Here is a 15,776-nt window from a genome sequence, read left to right on the forward strand (position 1 = left end):
GTCTAGCAGCAAGACAATAAATCAAAGAGGTTTGGAGATGAAGGCACACAGTGGAAACTGGGGGTGGGGCTTCACTGCAGCGCTAACACTGCTAACAATGCAGCGCTAACACTGCTAACGCTAATAGTGCTAACACTGCAGCGCTAACTAATATTGCAGCACCAACTCTGCTAATGCTAACACTGCAGCACGAACACTAACATTGCAGCACTAACACTCCTAACGCTAATGGTGCTGAAGCTAACATTGCAGCGCTAACGCCAACACTGCAGCGCTAACGCTAATAATGCTGATGCTAAAACTCTAACGCTAATACTGTTAGCACTAACACTGCTAATGCTACCACTGCAGCGCTAACAATGCTAACGCTAACACTGGTAATGCTAACACTGCTAACGCTAACACTGATAATGCGAACACTGCTAATGGTAACACTGCACTGCTAACACTGCAGCTTTAACACTGCTAATGCTAACACTGCTAACAATGCTAAGGTGAGTGAGACGATCACTCTGACGTCTGTTCATTGCTCTTGTTGGATTACAACCAATGACTAATGGCTTCTGACAGGGGGCGGGGCTTCACTGAAGCCGCCTCCAGACTCTCCTCATTGGCTCAGAGCATTGGTTGGCTAAGTTTCTCTGATTGGACGGTTCAGATGGGCGTGTTTGGTAGGTGTCCATTGGAGCCTGTCAGGGTTCCGTTACACGTGAATCCACTGGTGTTTGCTGCAGCATGAAGTGACGCCGTGTGTTTGAAGAGCGAGTTCCCCCCTAAAGCCTCCACAGACGTCCTCCTCTCAGACGGCGTCCTCCTGTTGGGTGTCCCACCCTGAGGAGCGGTCCTGCTGGAACAGGGCGGTGTGATGGCGTAGAGCAGTAAGGTGGCGAGCAGACTGAGGCAGAGAACCAATAGGACGCTCACAGCCAGAAGCTCCTTCAGGTAACAACCACCTCCTGATGAACCTGCAGGTTCTCCTTCTCTGAGGTGCGTGTCCTCTGGTCGGGGCGTGTCTGTGGGTGGGCTGAGGGGCGTGTCCTTCTGTCTGGTGGTGAACTGAGGGTCTCTGATTGACAGGGTGGGCATGTTCATGCTGGACCTGGGTCCTGGTCCTGGTCTGGCCCTACTGCTGGTCTGAGTAGACTCTGGTGGTCCTGGTGGACTCTGGAGCAGAGGGCTGCTCCTCTGCTTCACCTGGTAGATGGCCATGGTCTGTTGGTAGCCGTTCTCCTCAGACAGACACAGGTAGTGGCCCAGGGTGGCAGGCGTGGCCACGAAGCTCAGAGCTCCGCCCTCCAGGTGCAAGTACAGGTCCGAGGACAGACGGCTGTTAGGACGCTCCCACACCTGACGGGACAGACGGGATGCCACAGGACACTGGAGACGCACCACCTGGTTGAGGGACACCGACACCAGCTCACCTGGAGGACACGACACTGACACACACACACCATAGATAAGGTCAACATTTATAAGTGAAATATGATCCTATCCAGGGTGTAGCGCTGCCTAGCGCCTGAAGAAAGCTGGAGATAGGCACCAGCAGACCCCCACCACCCTGAAAAGGAGCAAGAGCTGCAGAAAGTGGATGGAAATAATAATCTGCCTTCAACACACAGTATCTCTAGTCAAATCCTGCCTCACATCTCTTCTCCTGGAAACCATCAACTCATTGTCCCACCACCTTCAACACCCACACTTCAAAAACCTGGACTTGACCATGAAAACAACTTCTGTCCCATCTCAAACAACCCAATTATTTCAAAAATCCTTGAGCAATGTGTTGCCCATCAGCAGAAACAACATCTTCTTTGAGTCATGGATTCCCACCCATCACACTGAAACAGCTCTGATCAAAGTCACTAATAACCTACTGGCCTCAGACTTTGGATCCCTCTCCAAATAATAATAATAATAATAATAATGCATCAGTTTTATATAGCGCTTTATCATAGACACTCAAAGTCGCTTTACAGAATTAAGGCATTATTCTTTCACTCCACACTTAGTGGTGGTAAGCTACTATTGTAGCCACAGCTGCCCTGGGGCAGACTGACGGAAGCGAGGCTGCCATAGTGCGCCATCGGCCCCTCCGACCACCATCAACACTCACTCAAACACTACATTCATACATACAAACTCCTCCTCCTTCTTCACCTCAGCTCCGCCTTCAACACCATCGACCACTTGATCCTTCTTCACCGTCTACAGAACCTCATCGGCATCACGGGGTCAGCTCTCTCTATGTTCTCTTCCTACCTTACCAACGTTTCCAATACATCTCCAGAAACAAATGCACATCCCACACCCACCCAGTAACCCATGGAGTCCCCCAAGGCTCGGTGCTTGGTCTCCTCCTCTTTATTCTTTACATCCTACCCCTTGGAAATATCATTCGCTGCCAAGGACTCAAATTTCACTGCTACTCCGACAACCCTCAACTCTACCTTTCCACGAAAACATTCACCCCTGGCCCAGTCTCCACCCGTACAAGCTGCCTCTATGAAATAAAATCATGGCTGACCACCAACTTCCTTAAAAATCATCATAATTGGTCCTAAATCCCTCCTCCACTCCGCTCAGGATTTCACATTTGACCATCGATGGTCACATGGTCAACCCCTCCGCTCATATCAGAAACCTACTCTACCTTTCTGCCTTCGTCCCACCCTCTCCAAACCCGTCACAGAAACTCTAATCCACACCTTCATTTTCTTCAGACTCCATTACTGCAACAGCCTTCTCTAATTATGCTTCGTAATTAATTAATCTAATTCATCTCTTTCTTAATCTCACCTAAAAATACTGAGGAAAACCCTTAACTTGAGGTATTTTCATTTAAATTAATGACATTATTGTGGCAGATCAAAAGACTGATATACAATAAAGTGTCTTTATAAAGTCATTTATTGAATTTAACACATTTCCATTCCTCTGTATATGACACTAGTCCCAGGGGCTGCTGACACCTTTAGTTTAAATCAACTGGTAGATCTTTGAAACGTTCCCTGTAGATGACTTCTCCTGTGTATGAAAGTGTGTGATTCCTCAGACACCTCATCCACACAGTTGCTCCGGTCAGAGAGCAGACAGCATGACAACAGTGATCAACTGTTCATGAGTTCACTGATGTAAAGGATAAACCATGTGATCAGATGATATCTTCCTCATTTGTGGGGTGTGACCCTGGATTTCCACTGGATCTGCACCAAAACTGCTCTGCTGTGTGACTTCAGCACAATCTGCAGTCCATCAATCCCCACCACCTCCGTTTGCTGCTCATCTGTTGCAGTAAGAACTCAGGAGATCTCACTAATTCACGTGTCATCACGCGATACATATGTGTGATTCTACCGTGGATAAATTCAATATTTATATGTGAAATACAATTTTAAAAGTGCTCAGATCGGGCCAACCATGGTATCATTGGAAAGGTCTGGTCCCCCTGAGTCTGAATATGTGCTTGGTTTTTGGGTAGAGTCCGTATTGCGTCCGCTAGAGCTGAAACGCACAAGTGTTCATTTTTTACAAAATGTGGTATCAGCAGACAGGTTTTATTCCCCTGAGTCTGAATATGTGCTCGGTTTTTGGATAGAGAATGAAATGGACCCGTTGGAGGTCCCGGAAGGTTGGTGTTTTCCCCCTTGAACACGTAGTATTTTATTTTGAAAATAATCCAGATAGTTTGTTCTGTGTTTATGTACTACTTCCTGTCCTGCACGGGCTTATTTTTGTTAACTTGCTGCAGCACAGCTCCAGTGTCCAGCTAAAATAGAAATGCTGTGTATTTGCTGCAGAAGGCAGCAGCATGACTCAGCAGTTATGGTGCTGTGCTGGAGCAGATTTGCATGCGGTGAAAATTGACACATTGGCTTTAATGGAAACTTATCAGTTATGTTGCTGTTTCACAGCAGTTACGATGCAGTTCATTCAGTAGAAATCCAGGGTGACAGAGAATATTATTATCCATACATTCTGCAGTCAGGACCCCTTAGCGGCCGAACACAACGGTGTAAAAAACAATAGCTACCCGTTTAGATACCTGAACACAAATGAAAAATAGGAAATGTATAATAATCGCAAAAAAACCCCAAAAAACCAAATACATTATGACTGATTAATGTTTCTGTCAATCCAGTCCTTGTATTTTTTCAGTGTAACAGGGACATTAAATGGACCAATAAGATCAAATGATACGGCCAGTTTAATATGCTAGTTACAGATAGCATTTTGGATTCATTATTTTTGAATGTCGGACCAGCATTTCATGAATAAAAGTGTGAAAGTGGAAGTGTTTTTTTTTTTTTTTAACACTTCATTGGGGAGATCTTGCCGTCACCAAAGGTGGAGGTCAGGAAAAGGTTGGAGAAATACTGATGTGTACTTTAGTCAATCTACAAATAATAAAACATACAAATAAAATAAAACATCTAGTGATATAAGTTAGCACATCATAAACAGTAAGAACACTTTTATGATCAATACAATTATTGAACACAAAACTTGTTGCTTTTTCTCACCTTCAGAAAATAATATTTATCACTGACTTTGTTCATTTGTTACTCATGGATTTATTATTGGTTCTGAACCCTGTCTGAGTGTCAGTGTGGATTGGAGACACTGTCTGCTCCACTAGGACCATTGTCCCTGCTAGCTGCTACATGTTAGCATTGATGTGTTAGCTGCTACATGTTAGCATTGAGGTGCTAGCTGCTATATGTTAGCATTGAGGTGTTAGCTGCTACATGTTAGCATTGAGGTGTTAGCTGCTACATGTTAGCATTGAGGTGCTAGCTGCTATATGTTAGCATTGAGGTGTTAGCTGCTATATATTAACAATGAGGTGCTAGCTGCTACATGTTAGCATTGAGATGCTAGCTGCTACATGTTAGCATTGAGGTGCTAGCTGCTACATGTTAGCATTGAGCAGCTAGCTGCTATATATTAACAATGAGGTGCTAGCTGCTATATATTAGCAGCAATTAATAGCATTATTTTTTCCTGTAATAATTAATCAATTACAATTAATGCGTTAAAGTGACCCCCCTAATTATTATTATTTTATTTTGAAAATAAACCAGATGTTTTATTTTGTCTGTGCACTACTTCCTGTCTCACACAAGCTTATTTTTGCTGAATTTATGCGTTGTTGTTCTGTCAAAAATAGAAGGTCTGAGTACGTGGTGGAGTCGTTACTCAGCAGTGATGGAGCACAAACACAAAAGGAGAAAACTGATACATTGACTTTGATGGAAACCTATCAGCTCTGTCGCCATGACTCAGCAGATACGCCTCAGTTCCACATCCAGGAGTGGGGTTGATCCTTACTCACCTGCTGACATGTTGTTTGGACTCAGTCCGGATCTGTGAGCCGACGACAAACTGCTGCAGGAGTCCTCCACACCCCCTCTGTCCACGTCCTGAGCCCTACACACACACACCACACACACGCACACGCACACGCACACGCACACACACCTCCTGAGTGAAGCATTCTACAGGACGTGTGAGACGTGTGATGTTCTTACAGAACCCTGTCCCTGAAGTGGGAGACCCTCACACAGGCCCTGCTGACGGGGTCCCAGCCACAGAACGGGTCTCGTGCCAGAACGCACTGGGCACAGGTCCAGTAGAAAGAGCAGTTGGCGGTGGGAAGCTTGGCCACGCCCTCTGACGTGCCCACATAGATGGTTTCCTGCAGTGGGACAGCACAGATCAAAGTAGTGTTGTGGTGGTCAAGACCGGTCTTGGTCTCGAGACCAAATTTTAAAGGTCTTGGTCTTGTCTCGGACTCTGAAGCATTTTGACTCGGTCTTGTCTCGGACTCGGGATTTTCCGTCAAGACCGTTAGAGACCAGCACTAATTCCTGCTATTTTTAAACTTTTTTATAATGTGATAATAACACGGAGAAGAATGGGATAAAACAATCCTTTATTCATTATTTAATCCACCCTGTATAATGACCACAACCTTCCTTAATGTGACTGAGTGACGTGTGTGACACACTCATACGTGTGTGGCCACGTGTCAGTTTGGACCGCGGAGCGCAAGGGAGATATGAACTAATCACTGGTAAAAATCCCAGTAAAACTCCAGAAAACAATCACCAGTAATAAATATTATCTCCCTGGTAAAGACAGTAGCTCTAATAACTGGTAAAATGATAAACTGATGATATTACAGCCTGTGAAGGCTGGATAGGGGACGCACTTACTCTGCTTCTGGGTCCTAGTGCCAGCCGAGCGGTGAAGCCTGTTCCATTTACCGTGTTTACTGAGGTCTGTGTGTGTTTAATAAGTCTGTGTGTGTTTAATAAGTCTGTGTGTGTTTAATAAGTCCGTGTGTGTCCGTGTGAAAGTCTACATGTTTATGTCTCTGTCCATCCACTCTTTTCATTATATCCATGTCTTTTAAGGCTTTATTACATAATGTCAGCTGTAGTCCGGGCCGCCGCCATCTTGGATTATGTCGTCCCCAGCGCGTCATCACCACAGAGTTGCACTAGCACAGAATGACTTAAATAACTGTAAAAAGGTCTTATATTAGTCTATTTTCTTTTTAAAGTGGTGTTTTTTTGTGTCTTTAGACTCTAATTACATGTATGTATATAATATGTTCCCCACAATATAAACAGGTTCATAATATAATTATTTTTATAGTTTCTGTTTCCACTGTATCAGAATAATAATAATAATTCTCAACAAAAACTATTGATTGATTTGTCACATGACTGTTCCAGGGTTTGTTTTATTTAGTTTCTATCTATGTTTTTTACACTGATGACAACTTGTTTGTAGTTTTATTTCAGAAAGTTTCATTTTTACAGTTACAGTTGGAAACCTTTGTTAATTGAATATTCTAGTTATATTACAGTAACCAAATTAAACTTTATCAACTAAGTGAATTAATAAAAAATAACCTGTTTAAAGGCTTTTTCAAACTAAAAAATTATCTTGTGAACTCTGTGACCTGTTAAACCTGAACAACTGAAAGAATCAGAATCAAGAATCATTATTTATTGGTAGAAATACTTTTAAACACTTGCTGTACATTCAGCTGACATAAAAATATTGTTTTCAAATATGTAGAATAATTGTGAATTTATCAGTAGCAGCAGTAGTTTTAATATTTTAGTTAATTTTTTGCAGGCACCTTTTTTGTCCATCAAATGTATTTAAAATAAACTAAAATTAAAGAGAGAATGTTATTTAACTGTTGAACCTTGTCATAATTTTATTTATTTATAGATTTTTTTAAATTGAAAAAAAAAATGTTTATGGTCTTGGTCTTGGCTTGTCTCGGTCTTGGTCTTGACTCGGTCTCGGTGCATTCTGGTCTCGGGCAAGTCTTGGTCTCGGATAGTGCGGTCTTGAACACAACACTAGATCAAAGACCTGAGTGAGGACGTGAGGAGCTCCATCATTTCATTACCGTTGCCATGGAGACCTCCATCGGTTCCTTATTGTTGCTATGGAGACCTTAATAGGTCCCTTAACGTTGCTATGGAGACTTTAATCATTTTCTTTACTGTTGCTATGGGGACCTTAATCTGTCCCTTACCGTTGCCATGGAGACTTTAATCTGTCCCTTACCGTTGCTATGGAGAGCTTCATGCTGCTGACAACCTGAGGCGGGGCCTCGTAGACCTGCACCTCCTCCACGATGTGGGCGCCGCCCTGCAGCAGGATGGCTTTGTGCAGGTAACCCGAGCCTGAAACAACAGAACAGTCTCATGGTTCTCAGCATGTGGTTACTGTCACACAAAACCAAGGACAGCACAGACTGCGATGTACCCGTTAGCAGGAAGAGGACCGTGTAGAGGCGGCCGTTAGCGGCCCTCGCCCTCTGCACCGCCACGTGGCTGTAGCGCTCTGCAGACACCAGGGTTAGGCTCCGCCCCAAGGGACGCACACTTTCATCAGCCAGGAAGTTCTCTTTAACGAATCGCAGAGCGTTGTCTGACGCATTGTGCAGCCCACACTGACAAACAGGAAGTGATGCAGCAGTGTTCATCATCACCTTAGTGTGTCCTTACAGGAAGTCATGTGACCCTATACTGTATATAAATATTTAATCTCATCTGAAACTAAAGTTAGGCCACGCCCCCCACAGGTAAGTGTGAGTGTTGGTCCTGTACCTCTCCAGGGTTGGCGACCTTCTCCTGAACACGCGTGCTCCACTGTAACGTGTCCCGGTTCAGAACTTTGTAGTTTCCAGAGAACACAGACTTGATGTCAGTGAGTGTGAAGGAACAGACGGCCGAGCGTCCAGAGTTCACAGACCTGAGGGTGAGAACACACAGACATGTTACAGCGTGTAACCCTGAGAGTCTGCTCCTCTCTGATAGGCTGAGGACCAACCACTGGGAGGTGAAAACGCCGTAAAACATTGTGTCATCCTCAGAAGCGCCCTCTGCTGGTGGCAGCGTGTCAATATCCTGGATCACGTTGTAGGGAAGCTCGTTGTCAGCCTGACACAGTAGCTGAGCTTTGGCAAACGTGGTCCAACGCCGCTGTAGCGTCCTCTGGCCTCCCACGTCACTCTGAGGAGACGTCGTTTATTAGAACCCATAACACACGCTCATTAACCGCTTAATAACAGATCTTCTAATGGCAGATCTTCTAATGACAGATCTTCTAATGACAGATCTTCTAATGGCAGATCTTCTAATGACAGATCTTCTAATGACAGATCTTCTAATGACAGATCTTCTAATGACAGATCTTCTAATGACAGATCTTCTAATGACAGATCTTCTAATGACAGATCTTCTAATGACAGATCTTCTCGCGTCTGCATTTGTGGGAGTGGAATGTAACAGCTCATCTACATACTGCCTTTCTTTAGTTTTACAAACACTTTAGTTATTGGTTGTTAGAAACACTTTTAGTGCTGTCAATAGATTAAAAGATTATTGTGCGATTAATTAATTACGCTCTGTGATTAATTAATCTAATTAATCTATTTTTTAATCCCACTTAAAAATTGCTGAGAAACACCCTCAATTTGAGGTATTTTCATTTAAATGACATTACTGTGGTAGATCAAAACATTTATGTATAACAAAGTGGCTTTAAAAAGTCATTTATTGTTTGTTTTTAACAGACTAGAACCATTTACATTCCACTGTATGTGAGATTAGTCCCAGGGGTTGCTGACACCTTTAGTTCAGGTCAGGGGTCTGCAACCTTTACCATTTTATCTAATCTCACCTGGATTAAAATCTTTCTGGAACCAAAAAAAATAATCTCAATGAAGACAATACAGTGTCTATACAGTTAAAATAATATCAAATCATTTTGTGAGTTAATGGATTTGTAGGGCTACAAAAAATAACTTGAATTTGATAACACATGATCATGTAGGTCAACACATGCTAATTACTAATTTCCTGCAACGTATCAAGCATGCTTATTAACCCAACATGTTAGCAATTAAATGAATCTGTTCCCACACAATTAAAATCTGTATTTTCTTCCAGAAATAGTGTTTTTGTTGGTTTAGTTTCTTACCAGGGATTTAAAACTTAAGGTTAACCACAGGTGCAGGAAAGTTGATGGTCTGTAGATGTTGTAGGAGGTGAAGTAGGAAAGTGCTGAGTCATTAAACAATGTCATTTATTTTTAGATTAACCAACTGTTTTATCATAAATGTATTTGACGTTAATATCATTAATACCCTCTGTAAGGAATAACCATTCATTATTATAATTTTTTTCAAAACTACAGGGAGCCACATGTTGCAGACCCCTGGTTTAGACCATCAGGGGTCAGTCTACAAATAATAGAAAATACATCAAAAACAATAACAACACTTTACTGATCAATACAATTATTGAACACTAAAGCTTTTTCTCTCCTTAAGATAATATATAATAAATAAAACAGACCCGTCTATCACAGTCTTGTAAATTAGCACATCAAAAACAACATTGTTCATCACAAAACAAAGTACTGTAATAACATCAAGTAATCACTTCTAGTAGTAGCCCCGCCCACATCCTCTACCAGAGAGTGGTCGACTGTCACTACAATCATTTATCACTGACTTTGTTCATTTGTCACTCATGGATTTATTATTGGTTCTGAACCCTGTCTGAGTGTCAGTGTGGATTGGAGACACTGTCTGCTCCACTAGGACCATTGTCCCTGTTAGCTGCTACATGTTAGCATTGAGGTGCTGGCTGCTACATGTTTAGCATTGAGGTGCTAGCTGCTACATGTTTAGCATTGAGGTGCTAGCTGCTACATGTTTAGCATTGAGGTGCTAGCTGCTACATGCTAGCATTGAGCTGCTAGCTGCTACATGTTAGCATTGAAGTGCTAGCTGCTACATGTTTAGCATTGAGGTGCTAGCTGCTACATGTTAGCATTGAGATGCTAGCTGCTACATGTTAGCATTGAGATGCTAGCTGCTACATATTAGCATTGAGGTGATAGCTGCTACATGTTTAGCATTGAGGTGCTAGCTGCTACATGTTTAGCATTGAGGTGCTAGCTGCTACATGTTAGCATTGAGCTGCTAGCTGCTACATGTTAGCATTGAAGTGCTAGCTGCTACATGTTTAGCATTGAGGTGCTAGCTGCTACATGTTTAGCATTGCGATGCTAGCTGCTACATGTTTAGCATTGAGGTGTTAGCTGCTACATGTTTAGCATTGAGGTGTTAGCTGCTACATGTTTAGCATTGAGGTTCTAGCTGCTACATGTTTAGCATTAAGGTGGAAAAGCTCAGCTGGAAGATTGGAGGCTAGCAGACCTACGCTGATCCACAAACTCTTTCTTGCACAACTGGGCTTTAATTTTCCATCCGATGTATTTTTTTTAACTGAAATTAACGCCCAAAAAGACTTCTCCTCAGCTTCAACCATTGTAGCCGGTGCATCAGCATCATGGGTATACCAGAAATGCGGGCAAAGAGAAAGGTTCCGCGCTATTGGATGTGCAAATAAAAAGAAGCGATTAACACGATTGATTTTTTTTGCTCGTTATTTTTTCCTGTAATTAATTAATTGCAATTAACACGTTAAAGTGACAGCCCTAGTTCCTATGCGGTACTCAGCGTAACTATAGTAACATTTAAAACCACACGTTTGATAGATAATTAGAAGGAAAATGAAAAGGTCATTGAAAGGAATCCAATGACTGATCTCTGTATGTGAATGAAAGGCAGATCATTAACTTGTTCCTGATACAATCAGTCCAAACCTGGTGTTTAGTCTGTACTGATTATGAGCATGCACACTACCGGAAAATGGATTTTTGCTAGTTCCGCTGTGAGTTTTGCGACTTCTGCAATGCTGAGATTGAAAATTCAATTTCAAAGCAATGTGTTTGTATTAATTTTTGTTTTTGTTTTTAAGTATTACATGTATTGTTTGTACAAAAAAAAAAAAATTCTGACGCTGTTGTATTCATATAAATCTGATCATGACTATCATATTTTTTTTTTTATCATTGGTCGATTTTTTATCGATGGTCGACAGATGTGATGTTTTAAGCATTTTTTAAAATTAGTACAGTAATCTCTGTGTATGGGTAATCCAGCACGGGTACATCTCAGTACGGAGTGGTCACGTACTGTGATTGTGAGACAATCTCAGTACGTAAACTCTGGGCTACCGGACTAAACACGCCCTCACTTTGTTGTTGTTGTTGTTGTTGTGCACACTAGTTAAAATCACTCTGTTATTCGAGAACGGATTGGGCTTAAATTTGGTAGCTATAATCTGTGGATGGGAACTCCCAAGTTTTGAGGGGCTCAAAAGAAAAAAAAAAACAAAAGTCAATTTCATAATTTCCATTATTCTCGATAGATGGGAATGCAGTTTGGTATTAATACTCTATGAATGAATATGATGAGACGCTCTGAGCCCTTTTTTTTTTTTTTAAATGGGGGCCCACCCCCCCATTTCCGGTAATTTCCAAATTTCTGGGAATATATTGTTTCAAAGGTAATTCCACGTAGATTACGATTATGCCTCACACAATTTGAATTTTCGGCAATTTTCATTAAAGTCGTTTTCCCATTTATTTGTGAGTTGGTGGTACCGAATCATTGACACATGACCAATTACTCCATATGTGCCACGGGGGCGCCAGGGCCCCCATTTTTTTACTCGGTAGAACCGAGTCATTTGACTGAATTCTCGGGACCCTAGCACGTGCTACTCGGCTCGGAGATGTTCCGCGGGCCCGGCTGTAGTTCTTCTGAGCTTATTAAAATATCTGGATGTGTGTTCTGATGTTTGATGTCCTTTTACTGAAGCTCTTAGAAGGGAATGTAGTAGTACTGGTACTCACCTGGCAGACCTGGGACACACGAGACACCATGAATTTGTCGATGAAGTCGTACTCTCTGCCCACCTCGCTGAAGAAGAAGTAGATCTTTTCTTCATGTGGAACGAAGCTGGCTCTTATGAAGGTGGGATCTGCAGCAACCAGTAGAATGTTTTTAGTTCAAATGAACCACAATGACTCAGCAGTCTGTAAGTATGAACTGAACACAGTGTCCTCACCCTCCAGCCATCCTAACGTGTCATCCAGCTTCAGATCAACACGTGTGTTCTCACTGAGGTGGCGAGAGATGACGGGACGGTTTCCTCTGTAGTCTGCTACGGTTCCTGTGTAGAGTTCTCCATCTGAGGGACACACAAACATCTCCATCTGAGGGACACACAAACATCTCCATCTGAGGGACACACAAACATCTCCATCTGAGGGACACACAAACATCTCCATCTGAGGGACACACAAACATCTCCATCTGAGGGACACATAAACATCTCTATCTGAGGGACACACAAACATCTCCATCTGAGGGACACACAAACATCTCCATCTGAGGGACACATAAACATCTCTATCTGAGGGATACACAAACATCTCCATCTGAGGGACACACAAACATCTCCATCTGAGGGACACACAAACATCTCCATCTGAGGGACACACAAACATCTCCATCTGAGGGACACACAAACATCTCCATCTGAGGGACACATGAGGTCAGTTGTAGATATGTCAGCCTCTTCTAAATCACACATTTAATAAAACTCTACAATATTCGTATGGTTTACAGTTTGCTTTTCCAAGCTTATATCACATGATGGCAGCCAATTGTAATCACAAATTGATGAAAGAACAAAAGAAAAATAAATTAAATTAAAAAAAATCCTGTAATTTCTCCAAAAAATTATCTAAATTACACAAAAATTGGTCAAAAAAATCAAGGAAATTTAAAGTAAAGTTCCTACCTGTCACTTATGTCTTTGATATCGTCGTCCCTTTACATATTTCTCATATGATGTATATGTGGAAACATTAAAGGTCCAGTATGATGCTATTTGTCACTCATCTCCACTTGTTTTCAGAACCCCAACATAGTATTTCAGGTTTATTTTCCCAAACTCGCCTGTTACCTGGAGTTTTAGCCTCTGAAAAGTCACTTTCATGATGCTTCTAAAAACTGGCTGTTTTAGGGCCTTCATGAATATTCATGAGTGGGCGTGTCTGTAGATGCTGACTTCATGCCTCGCTTTAGTAGAGGGTGATCAGTGATCACCAAAACACACCAAAATCGTGAATCAAAAACACAAGCCCAAGATCTGTCAGAAAAATTGTAATTAGATTTTTTGTCACAATTGTGCAGCCCTACTATATACTGGATTATCTATATACTGAATGTAGGTAGGAGGAGCCAGGATTGTCAGCAGGAGGAGTTTCAACCTTATGATGTAATATTGGGGCAAAAATCCAATTGTCCCGTTAGGAGTTGACTTTTTACAAAATGTGGAATAACAAGTGAGGAAACAGAACTTTCTCAATTTGAGGAATTTTTCATAATAATAATATAATAAATATAGCCGCAAGCATCGATAAACGGCCCTTGCCTTCGCCGCTTTTGCTGCGCCGCCTTTACCGTGCCGCCATTGATGCACTGCCTCAAGTTCATACAAAGACATAATATAACAGTGAATTTTATACTATCAATACATTATTATTGATTTGTTTAGACAGAAATTTAATATTGAGATATGAACTAAGACACAACTAATAGTAGTAGTAGTAACAGTAGTAGTAGTAGTAGTAATAGTAGTAGTAGTAGTAATAGTAGTAGTAATAATAATAGTAGTAGTAGTAGTTGTAGTAGTAATAGTAGTAGTAACAGTTGTAGTAATAGTAGTAATAGTAGTAGTTCTTCTTGCTTCTCTCGACAAGGACAGTAGCACTCTGTGTTTCTCCCTCCCTTCCTTTCTTATCTCTCCCTGCTGCTGCTTTCTCTGGTCTTGAGAGCCTAACAAGAGCCTCTCTCTGCAACTCATCCAAAACCGGAATAATGGAATTAATTAGTTGGTCTCTCAGTGCTATCGATCAGATTGTTTCGATGAAAAGAACCAGGGGTGGTGAGCCCGCATGTCCAAGCGGGACGTTTGCGGCTGGATACGCACTTGACCCTTGGAACAAGTGGCGAGTTGTGTGTCTGTCCATCCTTTCCGTGGAAGACGTGGAGGACATCTACATGATTGAAATAATAATAGTAGGCATGCTGCTGATCGGAGCTGGTGGTTTCCTAATCTATCGTAAAGTCCGTACTACGCTGTCGACTGTTTTGGAAAAGCTGCCAGTGATTTCTGAAGGTTGTAGCAGGGCTCTGAACACTCAGACTCATGTGTTGATCGACATCAAAAGCAAGCAAGAGCTGCTTTTGGATCGTCTACGCGTTATGGATAACAATTGGGAGAAGTTGGAGGCCCGGCTTGGAAGTAGAAGTTAGGCCACTCGTTGGATTACAGCAGGGAGACCGAGGACAGAAGGCTATTGGAAATTGACATAGCCTGTATCAAATCACATTGCTTATCTCCCTTTCGGCTCCCCAGCCAGCCAAGGCTAAAGCCAAGGTCGTCTCATCTCTTATCATCAGGAAGTTTCTGCAGACGGCGGCTCTTTTTTGGAAAGTGCAGGGGCATGTCTACCACATGACAAGGGTCCCTGGTCACTGACGGGCACGTGGCGTTTGCATAGGCTCCGCCCCTTCCCTCGTAGTGTGGCCACTACGAGAGCAAGAGGCCCTTCACCAACTCGTGGCACTCGAGTCTAATAATAATTTATCTTTAATGTAAAAAATGCTTCTCTTCTTTTGGCCTATGATCTGTGTCCCACCTGAGATCAAACGGGTCCATATTTGGCCCCTGAACCAAACCGAGTTTGATACCTCTGCCTCAGAGTGTGTGTGATGTGTGTATCTTACCCACAATGATGGCCGTGTTGCGTTGGTAGGGGTCGTAGGGACAGCGCCCCCTGCCTTCATCAGACCTCAGGCTCATTGTAAACGTCTCTGTGTCCTACAATAAAGATGTGTGAGAGCTGCTGTTCAACCTGAGGTACCCACCACCCTAACACACTCACTATGTAGGTGCAGCGGGGGCTGAAGGCAAACGTCCCACAGGCGTAAATGTGGGAGGAGTTTAGGAACTGCAGCACACGGATAAAGTTGGGACAGTCGGCCTAAAAACACAGGAACACAAGCTACTATTAAGGCTTTTATAAAGTTTAATGATCATGTATTTATTATTAAAGCAATACTAAGTAACTTGTGCTTAGAGCTCCCCCTAAAGGTCCCTTTGGTTATGTCACTGTCGTAAAACACTCCACACCTCCTGCCCCCCACCCCACAGCTACATGCACACCTTTGCTTTCCCAAGACAGTAGCGTTTTCACACATTTAGTCCCATGTGACCATGTGACCAGTATGAGGACGAGAGACAAGTAAAATA

At 42.5% G+C, this 15,776-nt stretch overlaps 1 protein-coding gene across 1 annotated transcript; it reads right to left on the reverse strand.

The window, feature by feature from the left end:
* Nucleotides 1-15: 15 nt before the first annotated feature.
* LOC114458925 (semaphorin-4B-like) lies at nt 16-15,507 on the reverse strand (the record flags this gene model as incomplete). The annotated part of the gene is made up of 11 exons (XM_028441306.1): nt 16-1,436; nt 5,333-5,427; nt 5,529-5,695; nt 7,594-7,712; nt 7,795-7,981; nt 8,139-8,283; nt 8,362-8,543; nt 12,304-12,431; nt 12,519-12,641; nt 15,251-15,344; nt 15,409-15,507. Coding segments are annotated over 11 exons (2,121 nt in total), but the record flags the coding sequence as incomplete, so codon positions are not given.
* Nucleotides 15,508-15,776: the final 269 nt, after the last annotated feature.

Source organism: Gouania willdenowi, unplaced genomic scaffold (genome assembly GCF_900634775.1).
Source record: "Gouania willdenowi unplaced genomic scaffold, fGouWil2.1 scaffold_214_arrow_ctg1, whole genome shotgun sequence".
Classification (NCBI taxonomy): domain Eukaryota; kingdom Metazoa; phylum Chordata; class Actinopteri; order Blenniiformes; family Gobiesocidae; genus Gouania; species Gouania willdenowi.